Source organism: Oculina patagonica, chromosome 13 (genome assembly GCF_052425735.1).
Source record: "Oculina patagonica isolate OP01 chromosome 13, crgOcupat, whole genome shotgun sequence".
NCBI lineage: Eukaryota > Metazoa > Cnidaria > Anthozoa > Scleractinia > Oculinidae > Oculina > Oculina patagonica.
The window spans coordinates 15547362-15564310 of NC_135770.1; the positions used below are offsets into that span (position 1 = coordinate 15547362).

Here is a 16949-nt window from a genome sequence, read left to right on the forward strand (position 1 = left end):
TTTGCAAATTTGATGTGTTATGAACAGTGTAAATTGTTACTTTTATTTTTACGCTAAAATTCCCTTAACGTTTCTGTTCTGTACATTTTGTAACAGTTATCGGCCGAAAAGTGAACATGGCGGCCCGACTGATGGTTAACTACCCCGGGGTTCTATCGTGTGATGACGACACTTACAAATCAGGAAAATCGAAATTAAAGAAAGAGGATTTCGTCATTTTGCCTTTTGTAAAGCTGAAAGGTATCGCCGAACCTGGAACAGTGCGGGAATACAATAAACATCATGAGTGAGTCACGTCTGACGGCTTGAAAGGCTGGTTATCACTGAAAATAAAAACATAAGCACGAGAAAACCAAATCATTCTTGGGATGAGCATATGCTTATTCCTCGTTAGGACACATAAGAAAAATGACTGTGTTCGTTGTTCTGATGTGCTTATGCTTGTGCTTGTGCTCAGTGAGAACCATTCGTTGAAGAGTTATTTCAGTCGGGGGAATAAGTGCCAGTTTTGACAAATCTTCGTTGAAGCACTCAAAGAGTTTCCAAATTATTTTATCTAATCAAAAACTAGCGCGAGCGCTCACGGGAATGGTAATGAAAACGTGGCGATCGAATATTCCCGCGCTGGTCGGAGCTATTGTTCTTGCTCTATTGTTTCGAGGTTGTTTGTTGACTTGGTCTTTCTTTGTTTTACTTCATTTACAATCCCCATGTGGGCCAGTTGAAAATCGTGGTACAAACATTTGCATTTCAGCACTGAAAAATAGCACGGCATCACAAAATTCTGCGTTCTTAAAACTACACGACGATGACGAAATTTTCGGATAAACACGCTGCTTTCAGATTTTTAGTTAAGAGAATTTGAACCCCTTTATAATAAGTGATTCCACGGCATAGCAGCTTTCATTTCGCGGGAAAAGATTGCCTGTTGCATCATCGTCCAAAAACCGCTGACTTCATCGTGAATTGATCGCTTTGCAAGTTGTGAGAGCATCGCTACTCGGTCCCAGACCTCGTTTCTTCCCCCCCCCCTGCTCACAAGTATTCCGAAAGCCGTCGCGCGTATAAATACGTCATGCTGCTTGGCAACTTCTGGGACGAAAACTGCGGGCTCAGTCACTTCTCGGAGAAGTGATATCGCCATCAACTGGCACTTGTTCCCCCGACTGATTTCTGATTGCTAGAATTGTTTGAAAGAACGATTTCAATAACGCCCTTAATCTGTTCATTTCTACAGCCGAGAGGTTGAAGAAGAGGAGTATGAATATCCCATTCTCGGTAAGTATTTTTTTAGGGAAGTTTTACATTAAATTATGATGGTTTAAGAAATAAAAAAGAAAACGTTTTGCGTGGATCCACAGAGATGGTTCAGACACAGCTGGAAGTTTATGGAGAAAAAACTCTACAGATGAGTTGAATGTTCCACAGTATTCGAGTTTCCAAAACATTCATGAATGTTTCCATTAATCCATCAAAGCGAAGAAATAACGTTTTTTTTTTAAGAATTAAGACATAAAAGCGCAAGGTTTTTTTTAACTTTTCTATGCTAGAATGTTAACCAATCTCGTCTCAGAGCGCGCAGTGATGGACAATTTTTAGTTTTTCATTAATTAAACCACGTGTTAGACAGACAAGAGAAAGGCTCTTGAGTTAGAGAGCGAGTGATTTACAAACGTTTCGAGTCTCTTGTGAACATCACTTTTCTTTTGTAAAACGTCTATGCACGAGACTTTTTTCTACAACACCAGGAGCCCATCAACTGGAGCCTCCATACGTACTGTACCCTTGAGTCAACCCTTTCCCGTATATTTTTATTTTTAGAAACACATTTCCCGCGAAAACATTGCTCCTGTGGTCAGACCACATGCAGCGCAGCTAGGGCGACGATGTAAAAAAAAAAATGGCGGCCAATGTCGTACGCACATTCCCTGTCCGTTTTCCTTTATAATTTTTGCTTCTTTCTTGATTTTACAGCCGAGAGAGCCTGGTTTACTCGTGAATGAATATTAAACGACTAAAAGTTAATTAATAAACCACTTTTTTGTCCATGAAAATGAAGTCAGTTTAGTCATGGCGTTGATCGGAAATATGTAATTGCTTCAGTTGCTTGTTTGAATCTTACCGATTTCTGGTTTGCACGGACTTATTACATGCAGTGTTAGACGTAAACAGTACTGTGAGATTTGACGCTGGATTTGTAAGATCTATTCCCGAACGAAAGCAGAAATAATTTAATATGGGCCGAGCTGTGGCGAACGCGTGTTCTTTGATACGGCGACGAACAGTATAAACGTGATGACTTCGATGAAAATTTTGACTATCCGTATGCTCCAAGATCCAGCCAATATAAGATCATCATGCTTCGAATAAAACCTCAGGAAAATGATATGTGTTTGTTTCTTCTAAAGTTCAGCAACTGGAATTATAGCAGAGATCGTTGAGTCGCTGTTGCAGAGGTGAGATATTGCGCATCTTACAATTTTAAAATTATACCCGTACAGGCCAACTGCCTCAGGGGCACCCATCGAGAATATAGTTCAAAACCACTTAAAGATAGCACCGTTGAACGTATTTTAGTATTTAAACAGTAGATAAAGGCATATTTTTATCCCCTAAAAAATTTTTATCTGTTCGGATTTCCTAGCTGAAAGTCTAGTGATCCGAAAGTTATAGGGATCAAAACTTACCTTTTCGAAAAAATTCCAGCCAGAGAAAGGCTCCCGAAAATTCTAGGTGACCTTTTAGAGTAAAAATCCGTTAAAAATGAACAATTGTACCATTTTTTAGATATTCGAAAATCCTAGGAAAGGCAGGCAAGCAAAAAAAATTTACAATGAATGTTCCGAAAATTTTTAGATCTCAAATCGTCTTCCGAACAGATATTTTAACGAAATATTCCGTTGGGTGCCCCTGACTGCCTGAATGTTACATCTTTCTTCGGTTAGAGACCTTGTGATCCGCTTATTTTAATCCCCGTACATTTCTTTCGCTTTGTATGTTTCCAAAGAGAACTCTATGCCTGTACTATCTGGAGAATTCTAAAGCCGAACGAGTCGTTTAGCCGGGACGGCTGTTTAGATTTTTATTCTAATGTTTGTCCAGTGCCTTCGCCACGAAGGACCAAACCTGTCAACCCTAAAGCGTACACAAGCTAGCGCTTGTCTGAATTATTGTCACTCAGAGTTTTGATTGCCTTGTAGAATTTGATTTGCAATGTGTTGGTAGGGACTTGGTACAGGCCAAAGTACGTTCGTTTGGTGTGAATGTTTACAACCCTGAGTAAAATTTATTGTTCACAACAACGATTAGAATCGATCAAGCTTTTATCAAGCTGCCTTCTTATCGGAAGAATTACACGGCAAATAATATTGACCGATCTGTTGCGCCTATCCATCCTCTTTTCAAAATATATTCGTAATTTCACAGTTGCGAGATCGTTCTCGCCGCCTTTCGATTCGAACAATCGCTCTTACTTTTTTGACAGACCTGTACAAAATCCCGCAGTTTTTTTAGTCATAGCATTACTTGATGTCTTCCTTCGAAGAAATACTGAATTTAGAGGACGACAAGGAACAACATTCTGCAGTCTTCCCTTCTCGTTGCGCCATTGTTTTAGATGACACAGCTTGCGTAACCACAGCGGAATGCGACAAATGATTGACTGAGGTGCGAAATCTCCCGCGAGAGACCCCGGGAGATTAGTTCTAAAAATAAATTAATACGGGAAAGGGTTGACTCCAAGGGTTAGTATGGGAGATGAAGGCTCCAGTTGATGGGCTCCTGACAACACCCAATGGTTATGCCGACCAATCAGAGCTAGCTTGCGATACATCTTCAGCTATTATGTAAAGAGCTAAAACCATACTGGAATACTTACTGGAATTGAATATGCTTGGGATTGAAACTAATCTTTGGAGGGGCACGCATTGACTTTGAACTGAACAACTAACGTGTACAATTAAGGCGAAACTCATTACAACTATTGAAGTTTACGATATCGTATAATTTTATATATGTCTTACCAACAAACTTGCCGACATTTGTCCTTCGAACAATACCGCCCGAATAAGTTTTCTCTATTTCGCTTTCCTCTCTGCCTAGAACCTTATAGCCATGCAAGTATACTGGACACAACAATTGGCCCCGCAATGGGTAACAACCAGTTTGTAAAACTGAAACGGAATAGCAATCTTTCATCGGATTTCGATATACAAAGGAGTAAAGAAATCTATTCGAATTTGGTCCGCTCTCCGTCAAATATTTTTGCTTACTCAACCGTCATAAACTCTTACATTTGTTATCAATTAATTCAGTTACTACTTTGTTTTGACAAGATAATAGGAAGACTAGATTTATAACATTTCAAAGCAGTGTTCTAAATCGTGAAAAGTCAAAAGTGCGCTGAAATAACCAAGGAGCTTACGTAACAAAAATGCTTCGTTTGGAAATTGACAGGACGAGGAAAAGAGATAGATGACATGAGGGAACTTCTACACGCCATTAAATGCGACGATACTCGTAAGAGCGGGAACAGGAGAGTTGTAGTTATTGAAGGAGAAGGAGGAATCGGTAAAACCAGAGTATTGGAAGCACTTATGGATACTGCAGAGGATGAAGATTTCAAGTAAGACAACTAGGGGCTTCTGTGCGGCATTATGGGATCAACAGTTTCTTCTTGGTTGTTGTTTTTTGTTTTTCGCGTTCTATTGGGCAGATAAAAACAAATAAACCAGAAATGGATTAATTAAATGAAATTATTAAGACGGCTTACAATCAGAAGTGACCAAAAAGAATAAGTAAAGAGGTATTTCAAGAAATCAAGTTTTCTTTCCATGCTAGCGCGCATGTCTAGTTGTTCCTTTTATTAGAGGTTCGTTTTTCTTCCCCTCCTCAGCTGGACCTACTCATTTTATTGGCTTTCAGAGTTGATTACGTGGAGGCTGACATGGCGCATGCGCACACCCCCTATTACGTGGTGCAGACTCTCATAACAAACCTACTGGAGCTGGACACATGTCGAACAGCATCAGAAAAGGAGCATGCTCTTATAGAGCACATCACTGACCACAAACTACGAGAAAAGATGTTTTTGTTGAATGACCTGCTTGGCACACATGTAAGTAGAATGAAATGATTGATCTCTGCCTAGAAGATCTGATACAACTCCACAAGGAATAGTAATCAGTTGTACATATTTGCATTAACCTTGTTTTCTACACATGGGGAACGCTATCGGTTAGTACTAGAAAAGATTCCTACAAGCTATTTCTCAAGGTTGAAGAACTGTCTAGGCATTTCGTCAGCAGTGAGGTAGTATTCTAAAACGTCAGACCTTTTTGAGAACAACATTTAATTAATTAATTAATTAATTCGTAGCAATAGTAAATAGCAAATTTCAAGTTAAGAAAAGTCTTTTAGAACCTCTTTTGTGCGAAAAAGTTAAAGGGGTGATTGGACACCCACATGATCACGTGCTAAACACGCGACACATAGGGGCGCGCAGAACCAATCACAATCGAAAATTTATTGTAAATACGTTTAGTTATCTAACTAATATATTAACTCATCAATTATTTGCTTCGAAGCTAATTAATTATTTGCTTCGAAGCTCTACGGCAATAGGTGATACCAAGCAATGTGCGCCCCAAATTGGCGAGCGAGTCAATAAAACACACATAAGGTACAAAAAAAACAGAACATGAGAAATGAACCTGTTTGCTCATGTTTCGTCAAAAAAAAATGCGAATAAATATCCAATAATCTCAGCCCATACATTGTTAAATAAGGTTTCTTTTCTTTCTTTGATTCAGATTCCACCGAATCCTGACTTTGCTCATATGGATTCAGATCAAATCACTGGGCATTTCCACACTCTTCTTTTTGATATTGTTCACCAGGTGAGTCTTTTGCAATGTTTAAACTTAATAGCTACCAACCATATGTTTGTAAACTTATCACTTGCAGTTAGGCAGGAAGTGATTTATAGTATAATTTAGACGGGTGCGACTTAAATTTGTCTTTACAGGATGACATTTTGTTGGTATTTGTCTAAACAATTCGATTTTTGACTTTTGGATCGAAAATTTTTGTTTTTTCTTCCTCTTGTTAGTGGCTAACCTTTTTTTTTGTTTTTCAAAAATTTTATTTTTTTTTTAAATATTTTTTTTTTTTAAATTTTTTTTTTTTTTATTATTTTAAACCTTTTAAAAAAAAAAAAATTCCTGACACGTAAATAAAGTAATTTTTATTTTTTCAGTTTGCAGTTAATCGGCCCTGTCTGTTTACTGTGGATAACGCACAGTTTATAGATCAGGAATCTTGGGATTTTCTTGAAGATCTCTCTGCCGATTCTCACGCCATCTTGGTGCTATCGCTCAGGCCTTTCTCGTCATCTAACCCACCATGTGAGGCGGCCATCAGACTTATTGGGCATGAAACGACCAAGAAAATCAAGTTAGGTCAGTTTGTCATTATGATGACGCTTGTGCTGCGTATAAAATGGTAACGCTAGCCAGGTTGGACTGTACTCTTAAGCTTTGGGTTGATTAACTTTTGTTCTTGTTCTATTGGTAAAATGTTCTATTGAAAAACAAATTTACTTCTACCAACCAACCCGATTACGCTTTAGTTCGGTTGATGCTAAATAGGAATGACGTCGATCCACGTCACTTTGGGTCACGTGGTTCTTTTGAGGCACAACATGTCCATAATCTTCTTATTGTAACCACACGTGGAAATCATCTTCTTTCTTTTAGGATTATAGTTGACGGGGCAGGCTCGTGTTTTAAATAAAGTTTACCACCACCAAACAACGTAATTACAACGTTTTTGTAACAACATAGGTTTTTATATGGGTTTGGGATCAAACAATTTTAAGTATGCATGTAACCGCGTCAACTATGGGAATGAAACTATAAAAGTGCTCTTTAATTATTTCCTTTTGTAGGTGGCTTGCCTGCCGAGTACATGAGTGACCTGGCATGTCAGTTTATGGATGTAATGTACATCCCCAAAGAGCTGGAAGAGATCATACGGAAGAAGAGTCACGGCATTGCCTCATGGTGTGAGCAACTTATCAAGGACACGATCACCAGTAATGTTATTCAGATTGTCAACGAGAGTCAAGCCTTTCCTGATAAAGAGCCTGCCTCGGATATCCTTCCTTTTAACAGCTCTGCTACCAACACTGTATTGCAAAAGCGACATGAATTAGCCGATCTCTCCCGTCCTCAAACCCCATTTTATGGACAAGTCCGTGATGAAGGTCTGTTGAGGGTAAGCAGTCCAGAACCGAGGCGAAAAAGTCTTTCCGTTTTCCAGGATTCACGGGACACACCGATGGCGTCCCGAAAAGAAAGACGTCGGTCTACTGGGACCACTAAAAGCTTTCAATTTAATTTGGCAAGCAGCCCTTACGAAAGTAAGATGACAATAAATGATCCAGATCTGGAATCAAACAAAAGTTCTCGTCGAAGCAGTCTTGTCCCTGAGGAGGAGACCATTCAGGAGAGTCCAAAATTCAATTTGGACCAAGCTAACTTTGTGCATGCATCAGAAAACTCAATGCCGCTGGACACGAAAAAAGTATGTATTATCAGCCCAGGTGTTGACATTTCTAAAGTAGTTGTTCCAGAGTCTGTTAAAGACATGGTTCTCGCTCGTGTGGATAGAATGATGCCTTTAGAGCAGGTTACCTTAAAATGCGCGAGTATTTTAGGTTCTGAATTTCACAGAAGCGTGCTTCAAGCGATCCTACCGAAGTCCAGTCGTAGTAGCTTTAATTTGGTTTTGTACAATCTCGCCAAAGAATCGATTTTGGAGTGTGCAAGTTTGGCTTTACAGCATCAAAATGCTCACAATCATCACGGATTTTATGACTTCAACGATCCCACGCATGCTCATCACCACGCTCATCATCACCATCATCACCATCACCACAACGTGGCGAGTTCCATTCATGCACAAGTCTACTGCGGTTGCTATGCCGACGAGATGACCAAGGTTATTAATCTGTCACGACTTATGACTCCAAGCGGTCCAAAGAAGCATTGCTTATACCTGAAATTTGTGAACTCGTATGTTCAAGAAACCACGTACTCGCTTTGGCTCGAAGATCAGAGAAAGGAACTACACGAGAAAGCTGCCATGTTTCTTGAATCGCAGGCTCACAAGTGCAAGGCTTGTGGTGGAGGTGGATTTGTAGCTAACGCGGGTGAAGATCAGGAAGAACGAGGAGGCCAGGCAAAAGTCAGCGGTAAGTGACACGACAGGTAATTCTGCACGTGGAAAGCAAAAGCACAATCCCAAAGCGCTTTTATTTTTAATGCCAATGCTTTATGACATGACCTTAGCGACATTGTTTTCAATAAACAGTAAAAATAATATGCACGAACCTTGTATTTTTTGTTTCAGTTTAAAAACCTCATTCATGTGCAGGGCCTATCACTTTTCAGATAAGTTATTCAGGAGTTCAATAATTTTTCATATTCATACAGCAAACATATAATGGAATCCCAATTTCTCGAGGCTTTGATATTTCAAACCTCCCGATAACGATAACTCGATCGAATCAAAAGTCGTTTCTCTTAGAATTGCTTCACCCACTCGAACACTGTAATTTTACCTCCGATTTTTCGAATCTCTGATTTCTTGAACCAATTTTTTTTTCCTTGGTGGTTCGAGGAATTGAGATTCCACTGTAACAACAACATAAGGGACTTTTTTTTAGGTACATCCGGGAGATCTCAAGCAGCGTTTTCGTCCAAGATGGCGAAACGAAGGAAAACAGTGGAGATGAGAGAGAAGGTGCAGAGTCAAGGAGCGTTTTCTGCGCGTGCGCATGAACGAACTGCTGAGATTGCAGGAACAACAAGTGCTCTGAAGGTTTGTTGTTCTCTTGCACATTCAAAATATGGCAGAGATTAAGCGGGTTTAGAAGCAGAAACAATGTAGGGCAATAGAGCAAATAATTACAACAAAAGACTATCCCTTGAAACTTTGTATTCCCTAAAGGATCAAAACGCAGGGAATAATCACATTGATATCCCTAATATTTACAGCTCCTTATTTTTAATTTGCTAGCTGCTTCTAATATCTGCATAATTTAAAACCTTATAAATTTTACTGTGACATTTGAGCTGGTTCCATCAGCTGATAAAGATCAAATCTTTTTGACCAAAATGTTTTTAAAATGGAAATTTTACCACGTTCGTTTTAACTATTTTTAGCCAGTTGTCAAACGATTTAGTAGATTTTAATATGTAGGGGATGATAATATATTCAAAGACAGAATTCCCGAAGTTTGCCTGGAAGTGGTACAACTAAGAACCAAAATTAGGGACTTAAGGGGGGTCCTTCTTAACAGTTGATAAGGAATTTTTCAAGATGCATATGGTTTATGGTGGCAAGCTATTTTGAAGCGTTCGGCAATGCTTAACGGTGAATTTTTGATGGGGAGGACAACTGAATTGAAAAAAATAATATTACAAAATGATATTTTTTCAAAGAATTCGAGATAACTAGGCTCGGAAATGCTATAAATTGATCTCATCAAGTGTTAAATAATGACAGGTATTTTCAGTGCTTAATAGGACCTTTCTTTCTGCACGAATTTTTTTCTTTGCCTTCCCCTTTGCACGAATTTTTTTTCTTACCATTTTGGCTTGCATGAATTTTTTTTAATGGTCTGTCCCTTACATGTCAGAAAGGAACGCTACTGAAGAAAGTCCAAAAATACGAGTCTTTATTACGCCATAACTTTAATAATAATGCGAATTTCCTAAAAACCATACGAAGCATTAAGCACATGGACGTTCTTTATCTGTTGACACTGATTTTAATTCTTATATCTAAACGTCCTTTCTATTTTAGGGTTTTTTCTATTCTGGACACGTGATTTGTCAAATATGGCCGTGTTTTAAAACTTTTGAAGGACTCTTCAATAGAACTAAGTTGTGCAAAAATCTTATCCATAGGAGGTTCGGTTTCCAAAATTTGACGGTCAGAAATATTTCCTAGCAACAAATTGGTAGTTAAGAAGGACCCCCCTTAAACCCGATAAAGCAATAGGAACTCTAACAAAAACATGTAACCGGTGCCAGGTGCGCAAGACGGTCAATTAGTTATGATTCGTTGAAAGGATAGAATTTCCTTACGTTCTCGAAAGGTACAAGGACCAGGAAAAAAATGAACAGCTCTATTTCGCAGTACCCGATCGATTTCAGTCCAAAGCGACGTTTTTTGACATATATGTTTTCGCTGTTTTCGACATCTTTTGCTGTTAACTCAGTGTTTCTCGTTTTGTCGATTTTCAAGAAAAGGGAAAGAAGAAAGCAATCTCCAGTGGTGAACCAAAGAACCGTGCAGGCCGAGAAAGCTGGTGTCGGGAGTGCATTTGCCAACACGTCAGGATTCTTCAGCAATGCAGTTGTTGGCCAAGCCGTGGATGATCGTAGGAGTAGCTGGTTAAAGAGACTCCGCTTTGGACGAAAAAGTGTGAATCCCGAGGAAGAGGCATTTGAGCAGAAAGAAGGCGTCACTGGGAAAACGCTAAGGAAGTTCTCTTTAATACGGAACTCCACCGAAATTGAAGGTAGCTGTTGTAAGGTATCCAATCCGAGTTAGTTGCAATACGCCTAGTCGCTTCATGCTGTAGTTTTGCTACTCTGATCCTTATACCGGGTCCTTATAATGGATAGGTTTGAAAAAACACACGTAACAACTTTTTTTAATGCCGTTGAAAATTTGGTCAATTATCCAGGACGTCCGATCACTCCAGCAATTGCGGAAGAAGAAGAACAAGAATTCGATGACGACATTGACTTAGAGGAGCTAGACGAGGCTCAGCAAACAGTGATCGACCTCAGCAATTGTCAGTGTGCTGAGGTGCTCGCCTCAGTCTTCCCTCAACTTGTTGACCATTGGAGAGCGTCAGGGAACAAATTGAAGACGCTGCGTTATTTGACGGAGTCTGGTGCGGCTGCATTGGCGACGTCTTCTAACATGCAAGCTTTGTCGTACTTGTATGAAGTTCAGAGCATGATTGAGCAGACAAAGAGAGATGAACAACCTTTGGCTACTAAAGAGGAAGCTGCACGAGTCGAGAGTCTCATCGGTCAGGTGAGCGAAGCTGCTCAGTTGGCAGGGTCAGAATCCACAGAATGGAGGGGTAGTTGCTGGCCTGTACCAACAGATAGTAACCTTCAACAGCTTAGGAAGGTGCTGCCTTTCCTGTAACATAACATATAACGAAGGGCCAAGGGACTCGATATAACGAAGGGCCAAGGGACTGGCTAAATATGTTCGCTATAACGAGGTTTCGTTATATAGGGGTTCTTTTCCATATATTTTACTAAAACCGGGGCGAGGAAAATCGCGGTTCGTTTTTACCGATCGAGGACTTCGCTATGCAGAGGTTCCTAATAATGGAGGTTTCATTGTAAATTTCTGGGTACAGACTGTTTTCGCAGCCAAACAATACGACTTTTTGTCCAAATCTCACGGCTTAGTGTTTTTGGGCAAGAGGACCATTCAAATTCTAAGATTTCAACAAAGATGCCTGCTGCATTTTTACAATAAGATATAAGGGGCACTGTCATAAGAATGACTTAAAACAAACACACACACACACACACACACACAAAATCCAAAGGACATTTTAATGTCCTAATTTAATAGAACAAGACAATTATTTTTAGTTTTTCACTCACGTATTTTTAGAAAAACTAAAAATAATTGTCTTGTTCTATTAAATTTTATTATATTGGTGCGCTAACGTTTTTTTAAAATGGATGTCATCATGAGTTATGCATGCACGACGTTTTGATCTCAATTGAAAAAGAAGGGCAGACGTTTTGAGACTATACCCTTCTGTCTTGGAAGAATCACTATAAAAATAATGGCAATTTCCTCTCCTTTTAAAAAAATCACCAAAAATGTAGAACCCAACGTTATCATTGCCGTGTATTTTTTTTCCAGGCACTGTTCCATATGAACCGTCTCCATGAAGCTCTTACTCATCTTACCGCGGCGTTACGTATTCTGGGAAAGAAGCAACCTACATCAGACTGTGGATGTTACGTAAAGATCTTAAAAGAAGCATTACGTCATTATTTGCATGTGTTCTTACCTGGCTATTACATAGGAGGAGCGGGGTACGTTTATTGATTTCTTTGCTGAACTAAGTAATTTTTAGTTGCAAAGAGAGACAAAAATTTGGGTAAGTTTCTCTGTTCCAATTTTGGTGAAGTGCAAAGACTACCTGTTGTCTGTTTCAGTAGAAAGACAAAATTTCTGTTGTTTCTTACATTCAGATAATTATGTTTATACCATTATGCGAATTCTTGTCCTGTATGCAGAGACGATTCAGCTCGACTGATTGAACAATCTCGCTGCCTGAGCCACCTAAGTCACGTGTATCACTCTCTACATCAGAACAACCGGTCACTGATGGCCGCTCTTCAGGAACTGAACGCCGCCGAAGAAGCCGAAGAAAACCTTCACGAAGTAAGTTCGGATAATGAAGAAAACTTTTAGCTTAATTACGAAATAGCATAAATTTCATTCTAGTAAAAGTGCCCATGGAATGAGCTAACTTCCGAGTTTTTTGCTGCTGACTTGATGTTGTGATTTTTCGTAGCTGATAAGTGCCTATGCAGGAGTTATCGAGTGTTCACATCTTGTAGGCTGGAAAGGATGGGGTAAAACATATGAAGAAATTGGAAAGAACAGGTAACATTTAAATGCAATTTAAATAACATGGTTTTGTACGTAAGTGTAAATAGATTTGTCATGTTATTGTATCTGAGTGCATTAAAATTTTACTGAAGTGAATGGAAAGTAGCTTTTACGTCGTGTTGTTAGCAATTGACATATTGTTTTAGCAATTTTTTGTTATGTAAATTCTTATTATTATCATCTAAGAGTGAAAATGTTGTTTTTAGGTCTCAGTGTTTTACATGGCTTATGACTTACATGTTTTATATCACTTAACGTTTCATCGCTTGAAAAACTATCCGTGCATTCATAGTTTTCTAAAGGTTGATGAAAATATGCGAAAATCTATCTCAGTTGTTTCTCCTCCTTTTATTTGCTGAAAAATCTGGTTATTCCTCTCTCAGATGTGAAGATCCATCTCTCTATAAAGACCCAGAGGACATGATTACAGTTGCCCATCTGTACTGTGTAAGCCTTGCTTTTAGACTGGCAATTGGTGGCGTGTCACTGGCTATCAGCTCAGGTTTGTTTGGCATGTTAAAATAAATTGACTGCACGTGAAAAGGTAATTTTGTTGTCGTGTTATCTGGCACGTTTGCCACTGAGATACCTCCAGCTTAAGTTAAGATAGAGTACGTGTCGGAAATGCGTCTAAAAGGTAAACATTTAATAAACTAATTAGCGTATCAAAGGCTAAATTGAAGACTACAAGTAGCAAGTATATTAATTAAATAAAACTATCAAAAATCCTATCAAAAAGACGAACACCCAAAAGAAATGCCATTCAACGAAACTTGTAATTAAGTATACCCGTTTATCTATGTAACTATCTTGTTTATATGAAATACAACATTAACTTCAACTGCGGACTTGGTTGTACTTCTTTGACTAGTAAGGGACCGCCCGGCTATGATCTATTTACTAAAAAACCCAGTACGCTTGTGTTGTATCTATATTAAGCCACTCACAAAAAATTGAAACAACCATTTGCAAGCTATAACAAGATCCCTGTATAGTGGGTTACAGATTCTTTTTTTTTTCTTCCAGGACGACACGCCCTCGCCATCGCAAAACAGGTTCATGATCAGCATATGATGACAACGTGCATTCCACTTCTCGCTCAGAGCCTTCTTTTTACAGCTAAGTAAGCAAGTTTGAATAAACGTGGAATACCTTACCATGATTGACATTTTCTAACATATAACAGGACAATCTGCTGGCCGAAAAAAAAAAATTTAGTTTAACCTTTATTTTCATCGTTCCTGCCTTGAAATCTTCGATGGTCCTGTCTTAACATAGTAAAGGTTTGGAAACTAAGAACTCGAACAAAGATAAAAACTTCAGGAAATGAACAAAATAAAAAAGCAGGCGTGCCCGCTCCTTTGATAAACAAGAGCGGCCATTTTATTTTAGTGCTGGTGATACCGATTTGTATGTCTTCTGACAGAAATTCTACATGTATGTTTTATTGGTACACAGGATTCCTGATTGTATTGAGGTTCTTAAGGAGCTAAACACTGCTGCATTGGAATCTTGTGACTCTCATGGGCGAGCACTGTACATATGTTGTTGCTTTGATTTGATCCTCGAAGCAGGTATATATAAACATATGCAGGTTATTACATGGCAAAGATGAACAGAGTACGCATATGCGAACGCTGGTGTTGCACGGTGTTTTAGTCTGTGTGAAATGCAAAGGCTGGATTTTGGGGACTAAAATGATCGTTCAGTAAACAATTTGTTTGGCGAAAAAGTTGTGTAATAAGGATGGAAATTTTAATTTCGCTTGTCATTTTCATTTTTTTAGCCCAGTGCTGCTATTCTCAGCTTCAAAAGATAACGACTCATGGATGACAGCCTTTTGCTCAATACAAATTATTTTTTGTTCCATAACGTGTATTATAGTATTGTAAACGTTTTGGCAAAGTGCTTGCTCAGTTATCCCACGAGCAATGATGTTTGATCCCTAGGTGCTTAGTAGGTAATGTAGTAGTGTTCTAGTACATTTAAAATACTGGTTTGTTACAAGTTGTATTTACTGTATTGGTGTAGCGTTTTATCATTTGAAAACTTTACTTAAAAGGTTTATTCTAAACTGCATTCGAAATCATGTAGTAACTTATAGGTATAATCACTGTGTACCGAGTGAAATTTCTGCAGTGTTCACTGTATACCTTGTGACAGTTTTGTGCACGTTTTCGTCACTGTACACCAAGTGACAAGTCATTCTTTTTAGTGTCGCCATAACTCCTCGGCGAATCTCTCGGCTCTTCCAGCAGCAAATCAGTGGATTCGTACACGAATTCAGAAACATAAGCGTTTCTGTCCAGCTATAGTAATTATAGGTCTTGGTATCCTGCTTCGACACCAGGTGATAAATTTTGACAAATAAAAGGGGTGTGTTTAATAACAAGTAGACTCCAACAATGAATAAGATGCTTTTTGTTAGCTTCCATTCCCTCTGCCTTTGGACATTTTCGGGGATCGTGTTATGAGATTGTAATTGGCGATGATGTCGACGTAGACTCAAAACGATTCCAATATTTGTCACCAAAGGAAGTAGAAGGCAGATAACCCACATGATGAGATACAATCCTCCGGAAATCTGATATATTGCAGTCCAATGGAGACTTGTTAATATGATATTGAAAAACCAGATAGCCGCCATGTACTTGACGACTCGTTTCGAGGAAAAGAACACATTGTATCTTACCCCTTGTAGTCGGACCGCAACAAACCTCTCATAGCTTACAGCAGCGAGGCACATAAAGGACACTCCATAACAAAGATACCAGGCATTAACATACATAACCCTCACAAAGCACGGAACTGATCGTAGCTGGTTTTCCAAAAGTCTATAGGTGATGTAACAGGGTTGAACTGCAAGGCCAATAAATACGTCGGAGAGCGCCAGACACCCAATGAAAAGATTTGAAGGTGTTCTAAGATGGGAAACGATGGCAACAAAGATCAAAATGTTAGAAATAACGGCGAAAGGGGCGGCCAATATGTTGATTATGGCTGTTACAAGGTTCGTTGTATATCGTTCAGAATCGGGGTAGAACTTGGGATCACCAAGATGGTAACAAGATGGCGCAGGTATCAGGACTTGAGCAGAAGTGTTATTATCCATGAGTAATATGATCTTTTCGTCGACCAGAACAAACTTCTGTCTCAGATCTCTACTTCGGTACACCTTTTAAAATTATACGTCCGAAATTTTCAAACACCTGGACGGACAAGAGGTTTATAAATGTTTTCATAGCTTGAAAAGGCGTTTCGCGGTTAGTCGTTGGTGAGCGGACAACCAATGTTTTCGAATGCTGCTCAGTTATCTTGGGACAAAACGCTTTCCTTTCACAAAAGTGACGCAAAATGAGAGATATTAAAGTGGTATTACACACTGTTGGTAGCCCGTTTGTTTTGTTTAAAATGAGGTGGGAAAGTTATAGAAGAGGTACGAGAGAGACAATGATTGAAAACAAATTTTTATCATCAATAGAACTATACGAAATGTGCTTGAATTTATCTTATAATCCGCACAAAGCTCGCTTAGAAGACAGATTGAAACCTTGCTTACCTTAAGGTTACTATTTTTAGCGGCTTCTAATTTTAGCGATTTTTCAGAGCAAGATTTAGCGACTATTTAATTTAGCGATTTTCTGAAAAAAATGAAAAGTTAGTGAGCATGGTGTAAACTAGTTTATAATAAACATATAACTAAGATGGAAATAATGTTCAGCCAAAAAAAGAACAAACTCACTTGAAATTGAACGAACATTTGCATTGGCAAAAAGAACAAAGATACTGGCATCTATTTTTAAAAGAAACTTTCAAGTCGACTATGCTTAATTTTGTTTCCTTTGGTGTGGGGTGGATAATTAAATTTAACGAGTATTGCTAACAATAGTAGCCTTTAGGTATATGACATCTGCTCTGAACCTCAAAATATTCTTCCCAGGGGAGACTAGAGCTTGTCTGTGGGCGAACGAGACTAATGCTTTAAAATTAAAGAAGAATAGTTTTCTTAGCTATTATTATTAAAAAAAAAAATCAAAAAAATTCGAGCCGACAAAAAACTAACGAAATTTTTCTACTTTTGTTCGTGAATATGGTTGGTTTGCAATAATTCAAAGTTACAAGCACCGTTACAAACACAGTCAGGCTTACGATTTCCTATTATTTTAACTTGATAAATTATTAATGAGTTTTATAGTTTTCTGTTTGAAAGAGCT

General features: G+C 38.7%; 2 protein-coding genes across 3 annotated transcripts in view; one reads left to right on the forward strand and one right to left on the reverse strand.

The window, feature by feature from the left end:
* LOC144634270 (adenylate cyclase type 10-like) overlaps positions 1-16949 on the forward strand; it is a 28170-nt gene that overhangs the window by 7036 nt on the left and 4185 nt on the right. For both annotated transcript variants that reach the window (XM_078493179.1, XM_078493181.1), the window contains 16 exons: positions 97-286; positions 1238-1278; positions 4456-4624; positions 4924-5116; positions 5811-5897; positions 6257-6458; positions 6947-8254; positions 8729-8883; positions 10315-10591; positions 10760-11118; positions 11977-12152; positions 12357-12504; positions 12638-12729; positions 13119-13237; positions 13762-13858; positions 14194-14309. In XM_078493179.1, coding sequence (XP_078349305.1) covers positions 97-286; positions 1238-1278; positions 4456-4624; positions 4924-5116; positions 5811-5897; positions 6257-6458; positions 6947-8254; positions 8729-8883; positions 10315-10591; positions 10760-11118; positions 11977-12152; positions 12357-12504; positions 12638-12729; positions 13119-13237; positions 13762-13858; positions 14194-14309 — 3729 coding nt within the window. The remainder of the gene's footprint in view (positions 1-96; positions 287-1237; positions 1279-4455; positions 4625-4923; positions 5117-5810; positions 5898-6256; positions 6459-6946; positions 8255-8728; positions 8884-10314; positions 10592-10759; positions 11119-11976; positions 12153-12356; positions 12505-12637; positions 12730-13118; positions 13238-13761; positions 13859-14193; positions 14310-16949) is intronic.
* On the reverse strand, positions 14846-15847 carry LOC144635446 (melanocyte-stimulating hormone receptor-like). The gene has a single exon (XM_078494554.1). It carries the CDS (start codon positions 15845-15847, stop codon positions 14846-14848), a length of 1002 nt encoding a protein of 333 aa, XP_078350680.1.